The sequence below is a fragment of the Podarcis liolepis genome, assembly GCF_965112155.1.
Source record: "Podarcis liolepis genome assembly, chromosome: 5".
NCBI lineage: Eukaryota > Metazoa > Chordata > Lepidosauria > Squamata > Lacertidae > Podarcis > Podarcis liolepis.
The window spans coordinates 38,496,364-38,515,432 of NC_139556.1; the positions used below are offsets into that span (position 1 = coordinate 38,496,364).

General features: G+C 43.4%; 1 protein-coding gene across 3 annotated transcripts; it reads left to right on the forward strand.

The window, feature by feature from the left end:
• Positions 1-464: 464 nt before the first annotated feature.
• On the forward strand, positions 465-18,413 carry LOC310706819 (lysosomal acid lipase/cholesteryl ester hydrolase-like). Of its 3 annotated transcripts, none has more exons than XM_083503128.1 (10): positions 465-732; positions 1,666-1,878; positions 7,771-7,888; positions 9,606-9,804; positions 9,960-10,069; positions 11,429-11,565; positions 12,660-12,800; positions 14,256-14,327; positions 16,821-16,892; positions 17,867-18,413. In XM_083503128.1, the coding sequence occupies exons 2-10, from the start codon at positions 1,675-1,677 to the stop codon at positions 18,098-18,100; spliced, it is 1,287 nt and encodes a 428-aa protein (XP_083359254.1). In that variant the 5' UTR covers positions 465-732; positions 1,666-1,674; the 3' UTR covers positions 18,101-18,413. The 3 variants fall into 3 exon arrangements, with proteins under 3 accessions (XP_083359254.1, XP_083359255.1, XP_083359256.1); XM_083503129.1 differs by having other exon boundaries at positions 467-732; positions 1,737-1,878; XM_083503130.1 differs by having other exon boundaries at positions 467-732; positions 1,752-1,878.
• Positions 18,414-19,069: the final 656 nt, after the last annotated feature.

Below are 19,069 nucleotides of genomic sequence, written 5' to 3' on the forward strand. Positions count from 1 at the left end.
TGCCAACACAAAGCGGAAGAGATAGTTTACGTCATTATTCAACAGTTTCATGTGATATTAGCATCGTGAGGTGCAAAGGGGAGAGGCAGCCTTTCCATTTGCTTCGCTTTGTCCTGCTTGCCGGCTGCGATCAAACGCATGTTGTATTTTTAGACGGACATCATGAAATCCACTTAAGGCTCTCTCAGCCATGTATCGACATTCGCATGCAGTCTCTGTGGGCTGTACCGAACTCTTTACAAACAGTAATGAAGGAGGTAATAATGAGTCGCTAGCTGGGATTTGAAGAACTGCTTTTGGTCTCTTCAAAAGGCTGCGATGATAGCGGGGGTGGCGTGGCCCCGGCAGCAATTTTGTGGTGGCGTCACGGCAGGCTCCTTCAACTGAGCCGGGCTCCGCGCCAGAAGGAGCGTGCCTACTTGCAGCTCCGCTCCCGAGTCACGCCCAATCTGGGAAACAGGAGAGTGGGCGGCGACGCTGCCCGGCGTGAGAGAGCAACCCTCCGATGTACCTTCTGGAGGACTGCTATTCATCCAGAACTTTTAGCACACTCCCGTTTTATAAACGCTTCTGCGAAGCTCAGTCGGGTCTCTGCACTTCTTTTGAGAGAGGACGACAAACTCGCCTAATAACTTAAGCTGTCCAAATAACGTTAGCAATTGCACTTTAGGACCTCTAGCCCAAAATAAAAAATTGCAACTGTAACAAAGAAGGGTGAGAATCCTGCTTTAGGTGAGTAGTCTGTTTGTATATATAGGCTTCCTTCCATTTTTTTTTGGGGGGGGGATGTTAACTCCGGGAAATATAGTTCTAGGCTTGGAGAAAGGAAGCTACTCTGATCAACAAAAATAATAGTTCAGGCTTTTGAAATATTTTAGATGATGAGGCAGTGCTCTGGGAAACAGAAGACTTCTCCCCCAATGGGGAGTGTATTTTACAGAACCACTGTATGCATACAATGCATGAAGTTTTGTTAGTGGAACCACACAGGTCTTGAAAACAGAGACTTGTAGTGCTACATCCCTGAAATTCCAGGGGACTTAGGAATCACTGGATCTCCCTCCCCAGGAGCAGAGAGAGATAGAGATAGTTGATCTAGAAGAGCGAGATCAGATGCTGTAGCTCCCCTACACACCACCACAGAAACTTCCATGGCCCTTGGACTACAAATTTTGGAGCTGTAGTATCAGAAGGACCTTAAAAGAAGAGGGAGCTGGTGCCTGGTGAGAGATTTGCAACATGCTGAGGGCAAACCAGAGGAAGACTTGGATCTGAAGGATCCAAAACTTTACCAGTCCCTCAACACATCCCCCTAACCACAGATAAAGCTACCAGGAACTGGTGTGGTTTTCCCCATTGTTCCCAAATTTGAGCAAGGAAAGAAAATGCTGGGAAACAACATAAGAGTCCAACTGATATTTATTTTTTAATTATTTCAGCATGAATCTCAGAGAAAGAAAAATGCTTTAAATGATGCTCTGATCACATGTTATCCAAGGTCATAGTTTTCCTATCTGTTTTACATCCCCACTCCCATTCCCAACACATTCTTACATCTCCTCCTTTATGTCAAAAAGGATCCACCAGGGAATTACATTGGTTTCAGAATTTTCTTTCATGTTAACCAAAAGTTTTGGGCACATCATTCCTGCTTTAAATCTGCAGGAACCACATATGATACTACTACTACTACTACAACTACTACTACTACTGTTGTTGTTATTGTTATGCAACAGCATTGTTCCATACAGGTTGAAGATGTGGGGCTTTATTATAGCAGCATGTTTGTGCCAAGGAATTTACAGTTCAGAAGAATTCAAAGCTTCAGAAAAACCTGTGACTGCAGATACAGTGGATCCTGAGTGTTTTATGAATGTTGTAAGTAAGACATACTTTTGACTGCTATTTCTTTGTCATTAAACTAAGAGAGATAAAAAGGAATCACCAGTGCTTGTGCCAAAGTACTAGGGGCTATTTCAGATGCTACTAGTAAGTATCTATGGGTAGTAATAAACAGGGAAGGGTGATGCCATCAGGCACATTTCCACAGGCTTGTTTACAGACTGACCTACAAAGGTAGTGCATAGAAATTAGGGGATTAACCTAGGTAGGTTCTGAGGAAAGGCTTAGTAACAGAGGAGACACCATCCAGGGCTTTGGGGACACAGGTCCAGGGGTATTGGGCATCAAATAAGGGATGGCTCAGTCAGTAGATCATGAGACTCTCCAAGAGTGGTGTGAGAAATACAACTGCATCTGTAAAGGAACTCTGACCAAAAAGCAGGAAGGCAATACCTGCTTTTACCCTGAAGCAACAGAAACCCCCTTTAGGTCTGTGCTCCAAATCCAGACTTGAATCATCAGGAGCATAGGTACCTGGTTGGAACACCATCTTTCTGTCTAAAACTCAGCTCTTAAATACACTTTGTTCTCACCAAATCCATGTCAAAGGAGAGGTTTTTGGATAGGAGATGATTCTGTGCTGGGAGAATACACATACTGAGATTTTGGGGGAAATGACTAGTTCTGTCTTAAGCAGTAGGATTTTCTGCCAAGCAACAAGGAAATTTGTCAAGGATTTAAGATAATGCCTCTGTTGGGTACATAATGTCCCTTAGGGAGCTGCCAAAATTATGCAATCAGTGCCTGGATTGCTGCAGTATAGACTTATGTCCAGGTTTTTAAAATGGGGGTGGGGAGAGTAGCCCAGGTTGCCTTTTTGGTTGCCAAATCCTCAGCTGGTCTGCCACACATGCACACAATCTACTACAGTAATCTCAAAATCCTTTTTCCTCCTGCTTCTGTACAGTAACTCCCCACAGTCCCATCACAGCTTCCAGAATCTCTAGCAGCACAGCAATGGATCATTAGAAGTTACAGTTGAACTTCTGGCACAAAACTGCTATTCTCATATTTTTCCAATGAAAAGGAAACCTTGGTTTTTTGTTTTTGTAAATTTGTCAACCACCCTTTGGTAAATTACTCAGCTCCCAGCCACTTAGTTATATTTGCTTGGTTGCTTATTTGCTTTTCAGTTAAACCCATAAAAAAAATGTTTAACATGCATACTCAGAAATCTTCAGCTCAGATGACCTGCTGTCAGAGAGTGAGTGGAACCTGAAATGTTCCTGGATGCTGTGGGATACTTTCCAGGGGAAAAGCTGGGGATCTAGCTTTGAAGCCCTGATCTTCCTATGGAACCAGGAGATAAAACAGGCAGTTGGCAGGTTAGGCTCCCGAGTGCCCTCTCCAGCAGTTTAGAATCTGAGCAGCTCCTTAGTACTCCGAGGAGCTCCAAGCTATGAAACTAGCCAGACAGAGACTAAAGTAGCACAGTTCTTGCTCTGCTGCCAAAAAGAACACATAATCCTGCCTAAAATGTGGCAATACAGGCAGCGAAAATGCTCATTTTGCACCCTCGTATTGGAGTTATTTTGTATGATCTGGGGCTTACTGAGACCCAGTGTGAGGGAGGGACCTCTGGAGCCCTCAAAGGCCCACTGTGATCAACTGGCTTATGCACTTTGAGCATCAGGTTTCTCAACTCCAGAGTAATGTTGACTTGGCATTTGTTGCAACTCCTGTTTTGTGGGATCAGTTTCACCTGATGCAGGTGAAATTTTTCTTAGATCTCAGGGCAGTTACATCCAACCACGTGCCCCTTGCCCCCTGTCCCTCCTAAATCTAGCAGAGGGGGACTGATTGGTTGGTTGGGTCGAGAGTGTGGTTAATGCTTCACAGCATGAGAGGGAGGTACTTGCTGCATTGAAAGAGGTAGTAGTGTGACTTCTCCTAAGGAGAAATGGTCTAGATACTTTGGATTAGAACAGCTACCAGTCAGTGGTCAATATCCCCTTTTGGGGAAAAGTGGTGGAGCAACTGAAGACATTCTTGGAGGACACAGGTGAGTTCAGGACTGGCTTTGGTCACCCTGATGGATGACCTTTGCAGAGAGTGGGATGGAGGAAAGTGACCTTGCTCCTTTTTGATCTCTTGTTGGCACTTGATACCATTGATTATGGTATCCTCGTGGACCAGCTCCAAGGAATAATAATAATAATAAATAATAATAATAATAATAATAATAATAATAATAATAATAATAATAATAATAATAATTTATTTATATCCCACCCTCCCCAGCCGAAGCCGGGCTCAGGGCGGCTAACAACAATCAAATAATCAAACAATCAAATAATCCAACATTCTAAAAACATTTCATTATAAAAATTAATTAAAATCAAATTGATGGCAACCGTTAAGCAAAATTCTGTGCAGGTTGCCAGAGGAGGGAGTCAGGCTGTGCCCTGACCAAAGGCCTGGTGGAACAACTCTGTCTTGCAGGCCCTGCGGAAAGATGTCAGGTCCTGCAGGGCCCTAGTCTCTTGTGACAGAGTGTTCCACCAGATTGGAGCCGCAGCCAAGAAAGCCCTGGCTCTAGTTGAGGCCAGCCTAACCTCTCTGTGGCCTGGAACCTTCAGGATGTTTTTATTTGCAGACCGTAGGTTCCTCTGTGGGGCATACCAGGAGAGGCGGTCCCATAGGTACGAGGGTCCTAGGCCGTATAGGGCTTTAATGGTTAAAACCAGCACCTTAAACCTGATCCTGTACTCCACCAGGAGCCAGTGCAGCTGGTATAGTACCGGATGAATGTGATCTCGCAGCGAAGACCCCATAAGGAGTCTCGCCGCGGCATTCTGCACCCGCTGGAGTTTCTGGGTCAGTCTCAAGGGCACTCAAATTTGGTGCACTGCATTACAGTGGTTCCAATCCTAGCTTCATGACCAAGTCCAGACAGTAGCATTGGGAGAGGGCCTTTCAGCCCGCTGGTGGCTATCTACATGAAGCCATTGGTAGAGGTGAAATGAATGAGAAAAAAACAAGCTGAACTTGAATCCTGGCAAGAAGAAGGCACCATGGGTAAGAAGCTCCCATGTCTGAAAATTTAACCAGTTGCCTACTGTGAATGAGGCTGCACTCACCCTGAAGGAGTGGGTTCACTGTTTGGGGATGCTTCTGGATCCAGCTCTGTCACTGGAGGCTCAGGTAGCCTCAGTGGCTAGAACTGCTTTTCACCAGCTGCAACTGGTTTGACAGCTGTGGACATTCCTGGGTTGGGAAAGCCTTGCCACAGTGGTTCATGCAATGGTTACTTCAATACTGGATTACTGCAATGCACGCTAAGTGGGGCTTGCCTTGTGCTTGACCTAGAAGCTGCAACACGATTGCTGGCAGGAGTGAGGCTATATCAGCATATAACACCTGTGCTCAGAAATCTGCACTGGTCACCTATTTGCTACTGGGCCAAGTTCAAGGTGTTACAATTAGTATATAAAGCCCAACAGAACTTGGGAACAGTTTACCTACTAGATGTGCCCACTCAATCACTTTGATTGGTGGAATCGGCAGTACTACAGTTGCCACATGATTTTCAGAGTGAATCACCCTATGCTAAAAGTAAGAAATCACCAGCTGTTTAGTGGTATTCAATTCCAGAAGCTTCAAAAATAATGTACTGCAGGCGCACTTTCAGAAAGGACTGGTAATTGAGGAACAAAGAATTATCAACTTGAATGAAATCCCGATAAGATTCTTTTTAAAAAAGGAGTGAACACAAATTCTTGACAGAAGCTCTTTTATTCCGGTGGGAACATCCAGAGGGAATTCTCTTTACAAGGGAAAGAAACAACAATGTGTGGAAGTAATGAAAGCCGCATCATTCGTGAGAAAATATAAAAAAGACTTTGGAGAACTAGTAGAATGTCAACTTTTAAACCTCCCCCCCAATCTTCTCTTTTCCTTTCCTTCCTTTCTTCCCTCCTCCTCCTTTCCTTCTTGCTCCTCTCCATCTCTAACTATCTACTTCTTCACCTTCCTCTCTTTCTTCTACTTCAAAGAGGGTCTGGGACACAAGTCAGGCAGTCCTAAGCCGCTACCTAATAAAGCAAAATGCATATTTGAAAAATTCAAATGAAATTAAAAAACTGGAAAAAGTAAATGAGTTAGTAAGGAAAGAAAAAGATTTATTACAAAAACCTAGAAATAAAGAAATATTGTGTTGTTGTTGTTGTCGTTTAGTCATTTAGTCGTGTCCAACTCTTTGTGACCCCATGGACCAGAGCATGCCAGGCACTCCTGTCTTCCACTGCCTCCCGCAGTTTGGTCAACTCATGCTGGTAGCTTCGAGAACACTGTCCAACCATCTCGTCCTCTGTCGTCCCCTTCTCCTTGTGCCCTCCATCTTTCCCAACATCAGGGTCTTTTCCAGGGAGTCTTCTCTTCTTATGAGGTGGCCAAAGTATTGGAGTCTCGGCTTCACGATCTGCCCTTCCAGTGAGCACTCAGGGCTGATTTCCTTCAGAATGGATAGGTTTGATCTTCTTGCAGTCCATGGGACTCTCAAGAGTCTCCTCTAGCACCATAATTCAAAAAAAGAAATATTACAAGAAATTAAATTACTACAAACACAATATTCTATATTCTATTGTGTTTGTCATAATTTAATCACTTGTAACATTATATTACAAGAAATTAAATAGAGAGGAAAATAAAAGGATTGAGGCAAAAGAATTTTGAATTTGAAAATTAATCACTTCCAGCTCTAAGATTCTATGAGGATGAGCAACAGGATCTTTAGTTCTTCATTGGCAAAGCACTTGGTTACCTCAGCTACTAACATTCAAATAAATACAAAAACACTCCCTGCTACACAGCTGTCATGACACCTACTACTGCATGCTTCCTTCCCGCCTTTCCTGCTATAGCTTGCTCAATAGCAGCTCTTGCTGTTTCCAGTCCTTCAGCACCTTCCTTGAGGATGGAGACAGCAGAGGAGAGAACCTACAGAAGGCTTCCTCAACCTCAGCCCTCCAGATGTTTTTGGCGTACAACTCCCATGATCCCTAGCTAGCAGGACCAGTGGTCAGGGATGCTGGGAACTGTAGTCTCAAAACATCTGGAGGGCCGAGGTTGAGGAAGCCTGACCTAGAGGTTTCCAAAGCCATGACTCTCAGTATCTACAGGATCTGAGGCCTCCTGCAGCGCTTTCTCCTCCTTCTCCTTGTCTCCCCTGTCTCTGGCTGCCAGGTCTCTTCCTTCTGACTCCCCTCTTCCTCCACCACAAGGGGCACAGCACCTCACAAGTCACTGGCCCCTTCTTTTGGATCCTCCTTCTCCTCCCCACTTGCTTCCTCTGCCCACATGTCCCCCAACACCTTGGCCTCCTGCCTGTTCCTGTTCCTGCTGGTGAGTTAAGTGGGGATGGCAGTGGATCCCTGGAGGATGAATTTGACTATTAATTTGATGAACTATTAATGTTTTATTACGTTTTTATATAGGTTGGAAGCTGTCCAGAGTGACTGGGGCAACCCAGTCAGATGGGTGTGATATAAATATAAATATAAATATAAATATAAATATAAATATAAATATAAATATAAATATAAATATAAATATAAATATAAATATAAATATAAATAGGATATCTATTTTAATTGGAGAAATGTGGGAGCGTATGTCATGGTTGAGGCTAAAACTTCCCTTGATGCTTTGCTGGCCAGGGCTCCCTCTAGCTCATGGCAGAGCTCCTTGTAGCTGCTTTCTATCTGCTTGGGTGAAGCTGGAAACTCAGCTGTGGTGAATTTCCCTACTGATGGTGCACCTACTTGCTAACAGAGACAGGTGGGCAGAAGGAAGGATGGACGGATGGATGGACAGCACTTAATTACAAAGGAGATGCCTTCAAGCAAACCCATTCTGTTTTCTCCCCAGAGTGAGATTATCCATTATCATGGATACCCAAGTGAGGAACACCATGTTGAGACAGAAGACGGATATATACTTACAATCAACAGAATACCTTGTGGAAGATACTGTGATGCAGACAAAGGTAATGCCATGGGAAAGGGTAACACCATAACACTGACAAACCCTACCCCATCCCACCCTCAGTTTTGCAAATTTTGGCCATAATCCTAATCCCAACTGTGGGTAATTAAGCACTGTTTAATTAAATAGGAATTAAGTGTTGAGTCCATTAATTAGTCCCTTCATTGATTATCTGGTAAGTGAAGGTTTGCAGCTCAATGCTAGAGTAATGTTGACATTTGCAAGGGCAACACAGGAAAAACGCATTGTCGTGCCATATGTGAAGCAAAGCCTCTTGAACATTGTGATCTACACATTTCAAATAAAGTGTCTTGGGCAGAACAAGTAAAGATGTGAATTGGACTAACTTCCATTGACAGTTAATTGGATGATCCAGATCCATTTCAATCTGGTTTCAGGCCTGGTTATGGGACAAAAACAGCTTTGGTCATCTTAGAGGATGACTTACACCAGGAACTGGACAAAAGTAGTGTGTCCCTGTTGGTTCTGCTGGACCTCTCAGTGCCTTTCAGTCCCATTGACCATGATATCCTTCTGGGTTGCTTTGCAAGGATGAGATTGGGAGGCAATGTTTTACAATGGCTCTGTTCCTTCCTGAAGGGGCAAACCCAAGAGATGGTGCTGGGGACTCCTGTTTGACACGATGGCCATTGGCCTTCAGTGTCCCTCAGGGTTTTCTTCTGTCCCCCATGCTATTGAAACATTTACATGAAACTGCCAGGAGAGGGTGTCCGGCATTTGGGTGCTCAGTGTTACCAGTATGCTGATGACACCCAGCTCTATTTTGACTTTCCACCTAAATCCAAGGAAGCAATCTTGGTTCTAAACCAGTGTCTGTCATCAGTAATAGATGAGGGTGAACAAATTGAAACTTAATCCAGACAAAACAGGGGTACTTTTAGTCAGTCAGAAGGCAGAACAGGGAATAGGGATTCAACCTGTGAAGACACAGATTCGCAATTCGGGAATGCTCCTGGAAGCATGGATGCTCAGGTCTCTGTGGTGGCCAGGAGTGCATTTGCACAGTTAAAGCTAGTGCGCCAAGTGTGCCCATTCCTTGAGACGTCTGATTTGGCCTCAGTGACACACGCTAGCAGAAGGACAGCAATGCAATGTACTGTATATGACCTATAAAGCCCTACACAGCTTAGATCCAAGCTATCTGAAAAAAAATGGTATTCCCTCATATTAACGTGCCCAAGTTTTGAAATTTTTTGGAGGGGACTTTCTCTCCATCCCACCACCCTGACAGGCATGTTTGGTGGTGACCTGGGAGAGGGCCTTCTTGGTGACTGCTCCCAGACTTGGAACTCCCTAGGGAAGCTAGACTGGCTCTATCCTTGCTGTCCTTCTGCCAGCCGGTGAAGTTAATCTTGTTCCAACAGGCAATTGGGAATTGGCTGCTTTTGATGAAAGGGCTGGTGCCGTGCCGTTTTTCTTGTAATGGCTGATATGTTTTAAACAGATTTTATATATTTATATAGTTTATAATTCTATCAATATTTAATTGTATAGTAATGGTTGATTTTTCTATGTTTTAAGCAGTTCTTGGTTTTATCTGTAAGTTGCCTTGAGACCCATCATGGGAAAAGGTGGGGTATAAATAAATAAGTTAATAAGAAGAATACATCAAATTGTTTCCTTCCCACACTGAAAATTGGAGTCCCTTATATAGAATATAACGGGCCGTTAACAAAGCATCTCTTACTATTTTACAGGTCCACGGCCCAGTGTGCTTTTGCAACATGCTTTGCTTGGAGATGCTACCCACTGGATTTCGAACTTGCCCAGCAACAGTTTGGGTTTCATATTGGCAGACACTGGGTATGATGTTTGGCTTGGAAACAGCAGAGGAAATCGGTGGTCTTCAAATCATAAAAAAATGAGAAGAAATGAAAAGAAATTCTGGGAGTTTAGGTAAGAAAACAAAGATGGTGGATTATGTCATCACATTATCCATGTAGATATTTTTCTTTGGTTTGTGCTAATCCTTGCCTCTTGTTTATCCATTACTAATGCTAATACATCACCAATTCTTGCTCATGCATTATTGTGTGCATTTCTCTCTCTAGTTTTCATGAGATGGGATACTATGACCTACCAGCTGTTATACACTTCATTCTGAATAAAACCAGGCAGGAACAACTATATTACATAGGCCATTCTCAAGGCTCCACAAGCGGTATGTTACAGAATGCAGGCTGTTTTCACATGAGCATCACAATGGGATGTGGAGATATTGTTCCAATGACACACTGAGAAAAACCAGGTCTAGAAAGAAACATGGCTCTCAGGGGGAAGCACAGCATACAGCCAGCTTCTGCTATGATTTGGGTGTTTGTTTGTTTTTTGAATTGGGTGCCTTTTTCTGAGACCAAAAAGGTGCCAGATTCCAAAAGCGCAGTCCTGGGATGGAAGAACCACTGCGCTTGGAAGGAACTCCCAGTTTGTTCTTTGAAGCCAGAGCCACAACTTGATTTCAAATTGTGGCTGCAAAGAGAGAATCTTCCCCTACAGCCATGGCTTGGTTTAAATGCAGGGCTGTAGAGGAAGAAAGGGAAAATCTGTGCTCCTGATTCTTCCTTTGCAGCTGCAGGTTTCAACTCGGTATCACTGGCATTCAAATGTGCCGTATCGGGGAGTGAGAATGTTGAGTCTCTAACTTTTCAGCAGAATCCACTTTCCCACCCCTGGTTCAGTAGGAAATTGCCTGATACAAACCGTAGATGCACATAGCTCAGTACTGTTCACACCAGGGATGGAGAACTTGTGGCCCTCATAATGTTTGTTGTTACACTGTCACTCCCATTATACTTGACCATTAGTCATCCAGGCTGGGGGTCCAACATGTTCTGGAAGGCAACAGGTTCCCTATCCCCAATCTACACTGGATAGGAGCTTCTCTCCACATTCTTGGACAGGTATCTCAGACAGCCCTCACATGGACCAATGTACATCATCCTAGTTAAAAAGGGCAGAGCAGCAAGTGGAACTGAGCTATCCACCCCCTTGCATTCAGCAAGGCTCCCCTTCTTTATTTAAAAGATTTATATTTTGCTTTTCAATCAAAATGCTTCCCAAAGTGACTTACAAAAATGAACACAAATAAATCATAATACATTATAAAAACCAGATTAAAAACAGGCATTGAATTCCATTTTAGACAGTACAAAATATTATGAAAACCAGCATAAACTAACATGACCATTCCAACCCCCCAAGACACCAACTAGCCATTAAAAGGCCCAACAGGAATGGAATATAAAGCTAAAGGCACTCAACACGAAGGAAGACAATTACCGTATTTTTTGCACCATAACACTCACTTTTTCCTCCTAGAAAGTAAGGGGAAATGTCTGTGCGTGTTATGGAGGAAATGCCTACGGGTGGCATGCCTATGGATTTTCCTCCTCTAAAAACTATGTGCGTGTTATAGATCAAAAAATACGGTACATTTTTATCAACTGCAAGGGCTGTGAGTATTCTAGAAAGGTGAAGAAATTGACAGCTTGCTGATTTAGGATAAATTTTATTTTCTCAGGTTTCATAGGATTCTCTACTCGGCCAAAACTGGCTGAAAGAATCAAAGTATTTTTTGCTTTGGCACCTATAGCCACAGTGACATTTTCCACAACCCCACTCATAAAACTAGCGCGTATTCCTGAGACGTTCATGCACGTAAGTCTTTCTAGGCACTATTTATATGAGCACAGATTAGGCACAGAGTTGAGTAAAGATCTATATTCATAGTCCGTGTGTGTGTGTGTGTGTGTGTGCGCGCACACACACACACACACACACGTATATGCTAGTGTCATCACCCTGCTCTCATTTGTTTGCCAAACTCAGCATGCCCTGCTATTCTTCCCTAAGGCCCTAAGAGTGCTGTAACAGTTTCTTATAATTTACTAAGGAGTGTCTCATTAGATCTATGGTGGGGGGAGGCAAAGCAGGAAGTGGCACTGTCAGGTACGGGGGCTCTCTTGGGCCCCTTCAGCACTCTGGCCACTATCCCCAGTCACAGCAGTTATTCTCCTGTCCAACCCAACCTGCCATATTTGCTGGTCCTACTGCAGTCTCATTGACATTTGCAATGAAGAAAAAGGCATGCAGCCCAGTTTGTGTTGCATGTCGGGAGCTCTCCCCTATCCAGTGTGGGCAGGAGAGTTTGCATAGCAAATGCTCTTCCTCCCAAGCACAGTACCACTGAGCGAATTGTGAAGCAGCTCCAGCTGAGGCGTCATCTGGAAGCAGCGGAAATGCCCTGAGAGGAACCTGAGCTGGAGAGCAGGAGGTGCTTGAAGCACATCTGGGCTCTCCTTCGAGGGCTTTGGAGCTGCCTCCCTGCCTCCCTCCCTCTGCTCATTGGCAGCAGGACTGGACTTGTGGCATCAGGACTTTAAGCAGCCTTCTGTCTATTTGAAAATGATGCTAATAGAAAATAGGAAATGAGCTATGCTACATAATGACATAGGAAGCAGGAAAGGCACTTAAGTGCTATGGAATGATGCAGCTTGGCTGGCTCCTCTTCCACATCCTGGCAGTGCTAGTTGCAAAATGGGCATCTACTGGCCACCCAGACTGCTGCTGCTAGCTTAGAGGCAAAGGTAGATCTGCTGAGATTTTGGGGGGCGCAGCAGCCTGAGAAACCACTATAGACTTCCTTCCCTCCTGCCTCCATACATATTCCACAACAGTGGGACTCTGTGGGAATAGGGTGTTGATCTTTATTTGGTTTAGTGGTAGCTAATTTCAAATATATTATTTTTCAGGCAATATTTGGCCAGAAAAATGTTTTTGATTACGCTATACATTGGAAAAAGCCAGTCTCTTGGTTTTGCACTTATCAGCCTAAATATTGTGCCAAAGTTATTTCCTTTGTGGCTGGATATAACACCCCCAATTTCAACCTGGTAAGTTATATTCTTGTCTTTGTAACACTTAATGAAAATTTTAGGGGAGCTTGTGTTTAAGTAGGTTAGGTATAAGGGAAAGAGACTGATGACCCTGGAAGTCAAGCTGGAACCATGACACATACCAAAAACAACAACAAAAGAGTTGCGGGCAGGGACAGCACCAGATTGCTCTTGGCTCAGTGTTATTGATGGTCCCCAGAACACACACAAAGCAATTTCATAGATTTATGGGAATTAAATTTTAGGTAAATCAAAATGGCAGGTGGCCACTGGGGGTGGGGCAAAGCTTGGCTCCCATTCAAACGTGGCGCTACCACCCACTAACCACTAAAATGGGTTCGCAGTGAGCTGGGTAGATACCAGACAGACAACATGGACCTGGTTCTGGAGCTTTATGCACAGTCACTATACTGTTGTCATTGCTGATATGTTACACACCCAATCCCCTGAAGTGAGTTGTAGTCCAAATGGCAAGGGCAGGGCAAGACCTTCTGCCCCTGAAGGGTGATTCTTTCTCTTGAAAACTAGCCCTGCAATCCTAGGTGAGTTTATGATGAGCAAACATGCATAGGCTTAAGCTTGGGCACATGTGACTTTGAGGTACTTCCTGTTGTTGGATTAGAAACAACAACAACAACGAATAAATAGATAAAAATTTCTACCTCATCCTTCCTCCCTAGAGGGAGCACATCAATGGTAGAACAATAGAATTTAAAATAAATTAAAAGCATATTGTAAATAATTAAAAACATCTATAACATATAGATTGTTCGGGGTTGCTGGAGTTGAGGATATATTATATCTAAGCTTAATGAGTGCTTAAGCTTTGTTATGTAAAAGCTTCCAGGTTGAAATTATTGAAATGTGGAAATGGATTACCAGTTCTCTCCTCTGTCTAGGGGTAGCAAAGAATTCCCATTCCACCTTTATGATGAACATTTGTTTCATCACACAAGTTCTCAGGAAAGAACACAGATCTGCATCACTTCCCCTCTAATTCTGTGCACGAAGTATTGTTACGTATTGCTGTGCATTCATGGAGAAGTCATGCAAATGCATCTAATCCAGGATGGCAATTTTGTTGACCCCTGTCAATCCAAGAGGCTTCCTGTAGGTACACATGAACTCTAGCGCTATGGATGAGAAGCTGAAATGGATAGGCAGGAAGTCCTAATGGACTGTGAGCTTCCTGCAGCATGTCTGAACCACTAGATTCCAACAAGTCCCCTTTGAATTCTAGTCCTACAGTCAGACTGGGCTGGCAAACCTGTGGTCCTCTAGTTGTTGTTGGACTCTATCTGTACCTCATCTTCAGACATCATGACTGTTGTATATTCATTTCTCTGGGAAAAAGAAAGGTCTTTGCATGCTGTTGAAAAGTGTAAATATCAGGTGAGGCTTCCAGAACAGAGCATCATAGCAGCATAAGCCATGTAGACTGTTCTATTTCAGAGCCGAATGGACGTGTATGCAAGCCATTCTCCTGCTGGAACATCTGTGCAAAATGTGTTTCATTGGAAACAGGTATATTGAATTTTCAAATATTATGTTTCTTTGATATTTATTAAAATGCCATTGAAGAAATTCATCATAGTGCTATGTCAATTGATCTGGCAAGACAAGCATTTTGGTTTACCTGGCAAAATGATCCCCACTCTCCTCCTCCCCCCAAGCGGTTCCATGGGTCCTCTTGACACACACACACACACACCCTGAGCCAACTTGAGAGGAAGGGGGAGGCATGCAGGGGGGAAATACCCCTGTTTGGAGGGTTTCCTCCCCATGTGTAATTGAAATTTCAGAAAGGTAGCTCCATGCAAGGACTTTCGTGCTAGCCAGCATTACAATTCCCTTCCCCCCCAAAAAAAGATTATATTTTTTTTAATGACTGAAGTGCGCACACACACACACACAAAACTATGGGGTTGCAGCACTCATCTTGCTTTCAGGCCAAGGGAGCCGGCATTTATCCACAGACAGTGTTCCGAGTCATGTGGTCAGCATGACTAAACTGCTTCTGGCACAACGGGACACCGTGATGGAAGCCAGAGGGCACGGAAAGGCCGTTTAGCTTCCCGCTGCAGCAGTACACATTTATCTACTTGCACTTTGATGTGCTTTCGAACTGCTAGGTTGGCAGGAGCTGGGACAGAGCAACAGGAGCTCACTCCATTGCAGAGATTTGAACCACCAACCTTCTGATTGGCAAGCCCAAGGAGGCACAGTGGTTTAGATCACAGGGCCACCTGCACCCCTGTTCTGTATATGTATTGGACTGTGTGCAGTTTGCTCACAAGACTTACTCACACATGCACAGTGGTGGAGGAAGGGGGTGCAGGGTGTGTGCGCACCACCCCGGGTGTCATTACTGAGGGTGTGTGTGACAAAATGAGGGCTTTTTTGTTTTTAAAAATGGCCTCATGAAACTTTTTAGGAGTGACATGGTGGCTTAGGTGCCTGCAGGTTCCACGCTGCCTGAAATGGCAGCGTGGGACTTGCTTCTGCCTACCGCCTCTCCCTCAGCTGCCCTACAGCTGAGGGGGAGGCGGTGGAGAGGCTCCATGCGGTGGAGAGGCTCGCCCCGCCCTTATGGGTGGATCGCCCCACCCCCGGCTGCAGGACACACACCCCTCACCAGGCACCCGAGCGGCTAGCTACACCACTGCACATGCATGCATACAAGATAGAAGTACTAATAATGAAGCAGAATGCAGCTATAAATAAACCTTACCTTAAAAAGTAGGACCAAAATGAGGGATAGTCGTAAGGGAAGTGTGACACCACCTATGTAACCATAAGGCTAAGACACACACATCAAACTTCACATACACACAGACACAGGAATCTGGGATTAATTGGGAATGGGGGAGGAGAGAGAGAAATCAAAGGTTGGACAAAACAGAGGCTGGACCAACTTTTTCTAAGAAACAGTGTGAGCCCTGCAACTGGAGAGTGTTGCTGAGATTCTAGCCCTGCAGCTCTGAATCAGCCAAGTTCAGATCCCTTCCTCCCACCATGGCATTTTCTTTATCTGATTGTCTTTTGCAACATTTTGGAGAAGGCTGTGTAGGGTCTTATGCACCAAACCAGCACCTTGAACTTAGCCTGGTAGCTAATTTGGCAGGTCAGTTCTTTGAAGTCTGGTTTTCTTATCTAACTTTTCTATTCTATGTTTCGAAACAGTTAACCCAACTCTTCCCCATTCACTTTCTGTATTTCTCCCATCTCACTTTCCCTTGGGCTCTGACTTTCCCACACACAACTAGAGTCTCTTATCTGTCATTTTTCAACCCGTGCTTTCTACTTGCTTTAAACTGTGCCGAACATCCTATTCCACTGCCCTGCTGCCAATCATTCTAGCTCTTCTGTCACAGCATGATGTTTATTATTTGTGTCTGCAGATTTTGTAGCTATCTACAGAAGCAGCTTCCTGCGATGTTTGGAATCAGGGAAAGGATCATGTGGCACATGAAATCTGACTCTATCTAGTACTTCCCAGAAAAGAATGCAATGGGATTCCATCCATGTACTCATGTGGAAATAAAGCAACATTTTAAAGAAGCAGTGTATTAATCCATACAGTGGTACCTCGGGTTAAGAACTTAATTCGTTCTGGAGGTTTGTTCTTAACCTGAAACTGTTCTTAACCTGATGCACCACTTTAGCTAATGGGGCCTCCTGCTGCCGCTGCACCGCTGCTGCACGATTTCTGTACTCATCCTGAAGCAAAGTTCTTAACCCAAGGTAATATTTCTGGGTTAGCGGAGTCTGTAATCTGAAGCGTACGTAACCCGAGGTACCACTGTAGTTGATTTAAAAAATGTTTTCTGGAACTATGAAATGATTATAGACGGATATTCATAATGAGACCATTATAGCAATCTATCCAAAGAACAGGGATAAATAACAGCAGCCTAGCTTACAGGGCTGTTGTCAAGATTGCTGAAATCCTACATATGACACTTTTTGCATCTTTGGAAATTATACATTTTACAAAAATGCACAATTTATTTCTAGTTGCGTCTGAGAAAACAATTTGAAGGATATGACCATGGTTCAGAGGAAAAGAATATGGAGAAGTACAATCAGGTAGGGCAGTGTTTGAAATCAGAATAACATCTCTGATAGGTATATTGCACATGGAAACTTTTTTGATACTATTTCCCACTTGATACAGGTTAGAGGGGGACCACATTAGATTTATGTTCAAAGGCATGCCTATGTCAGGGAGCTGAGCTCAGACCCCATCCTCACATATTTTTTGCTGTTATCTAAAGTCCATTTTATTATCTTGGATGTGTTCAAATTTACACACTATTTTAGCAAACATTCTGTTGTGTGCCATTTGGAGGTATTTTACAGGGTTTTTTGTAGTTTGCTTGCTAGTTGACTGAATGTTTTTAAATGTAGTTTAAAATAGGTTTCATTTTCCTAGTTTTTACATTACTATACATAATGTGGAATAACGTCTGGCTGGAATTGTAATTTACAAGTGTAATAATTGAGAGGTAGATTATGAAAAACTATATATGTTTTCAGAAATACAGTGTGCTGAGACACAGTTTATACGCCACCGACAAATGGATTTTGGTTGTAAAAATGGTTCAGTTATATATATAATACCCCAATAATCTTGCCTTTGGATATATTATACTATATTGCACCGGTAGGCAAACTAAGGCCTGGGGGCCAGATCCGGCCCAATCACCTTATCAATCTGGCCCGCGGACAGTCCGGGAATCAGCGTGTTTTTACATGAGTAGAATATGTCCTTTTATTTAAAATGCATCTCTTGGTTATTTGTGGGGCATAGGAATTCGCTCATTATTTTTTTCCCAAAATATAGTCCGCCCCCCCCCCAAAAGGTCTGAGAGACAGTAGACCGGCCCCCTGCTGCAAAAGTTTGCTGACCTCTGCTATATTGCTTCAAGATTCCTGGCCAGAGGGAAGTTACGAGCAACCTGTGTATAGTCCTATTTTGTTTTATAGGTTGCCTTGTTTTTTACATCATCTGCTTGGAAGGAAGTTTTTAGTGGTCATTACTGTTGTTGTTTTATCCCCAGACAACCCCTCCTGTATACAGGATAGAAGATATTCAAATACCGATCGCAATATGGACTGGAGGGCAAGACTTGTTTGCACACCCAAATGATGTAAAACTATTACGCCCACGGATTACTAACCTCATTTATGAAAAGTATATTCCCGAATGGAACCACCTAGATTTTATCTGGGGAATTGATGCAACTGAGCGCATGTATATGGAGATCATAGAGATAATGAAGAATTATCCATAGTGCTTGTCACTGATGTTCGGAAGTCTTAGGGAAGGAGGACATGTACACAGAAATCATGGATAAAGCAATTAGAACTGCTGTAATTGAGTTGACCACTGAGAATATTCATATTCTTGTTCAGGGGATATCCATAATCTTTGATGCAACTGTACATAGAAATAACTGAGATGATGATGATGATGAAGAAAAATCTATATACTACACTCAATGCTGCTTTGGAGATGAAGAAATTAATCCCTCTTTCACAACCTCTTTTCTTTGCAATACCTTTGTAATTTGGCAAGCGTTTAATAAAGGTGTGAGCTGAGAGATATTTAGTTAGTTTGCCCTTGATGCAACTATGTTGTTGTAACAAATTACATATATGGCAAAACAGCACAGTGCTTCCCAAACTTGGATTGCTTGCTGTTTTTTGGACTACAGTTCCCCTCATCCCTGACCACTGGGTTCTGCTAGCTAGGGATGATGGGAGTTGTAGTCCAAAACAGCTGGAGACCCACGTTTGGGAAACACTGACATAAATAATCTTGGGATTTCTTTATATTAGTGCTTTTCTTCTAGAAAAAAGGTTCTGGTACTACATACCCTTGAGTACCCCCAAGAGGGGAACCCACTGCTTTCTACTTTACTATTGTGTTGTTGGTCAGAGAAGAAAACAAACTTAATTAGCTGTTTCCTGGGTTTCTTCCCAAACTTGGGTTGCCTGCTGTTTTTTGGACTACAGTTCCCCTCATCCCTGACTACTGGTTCTGCTAGCTAGGGATAATGGGAGTTGTAGTACAGCTCTAGATGGGAAGATGTATCTGTTTGACATTTGAAATGCACAGGGAGAGAGAGAAAAATCCAAACAGCACAATCTAAATAATATCTGGGCATCTAAAATTGCTCGCTTCTTGGCTCCTTCAGTCTTCCGGAGAAAGGAATGGCCTGTCAACACAGCTAGCAGCAAATACTCCCCAGGTTATTTTT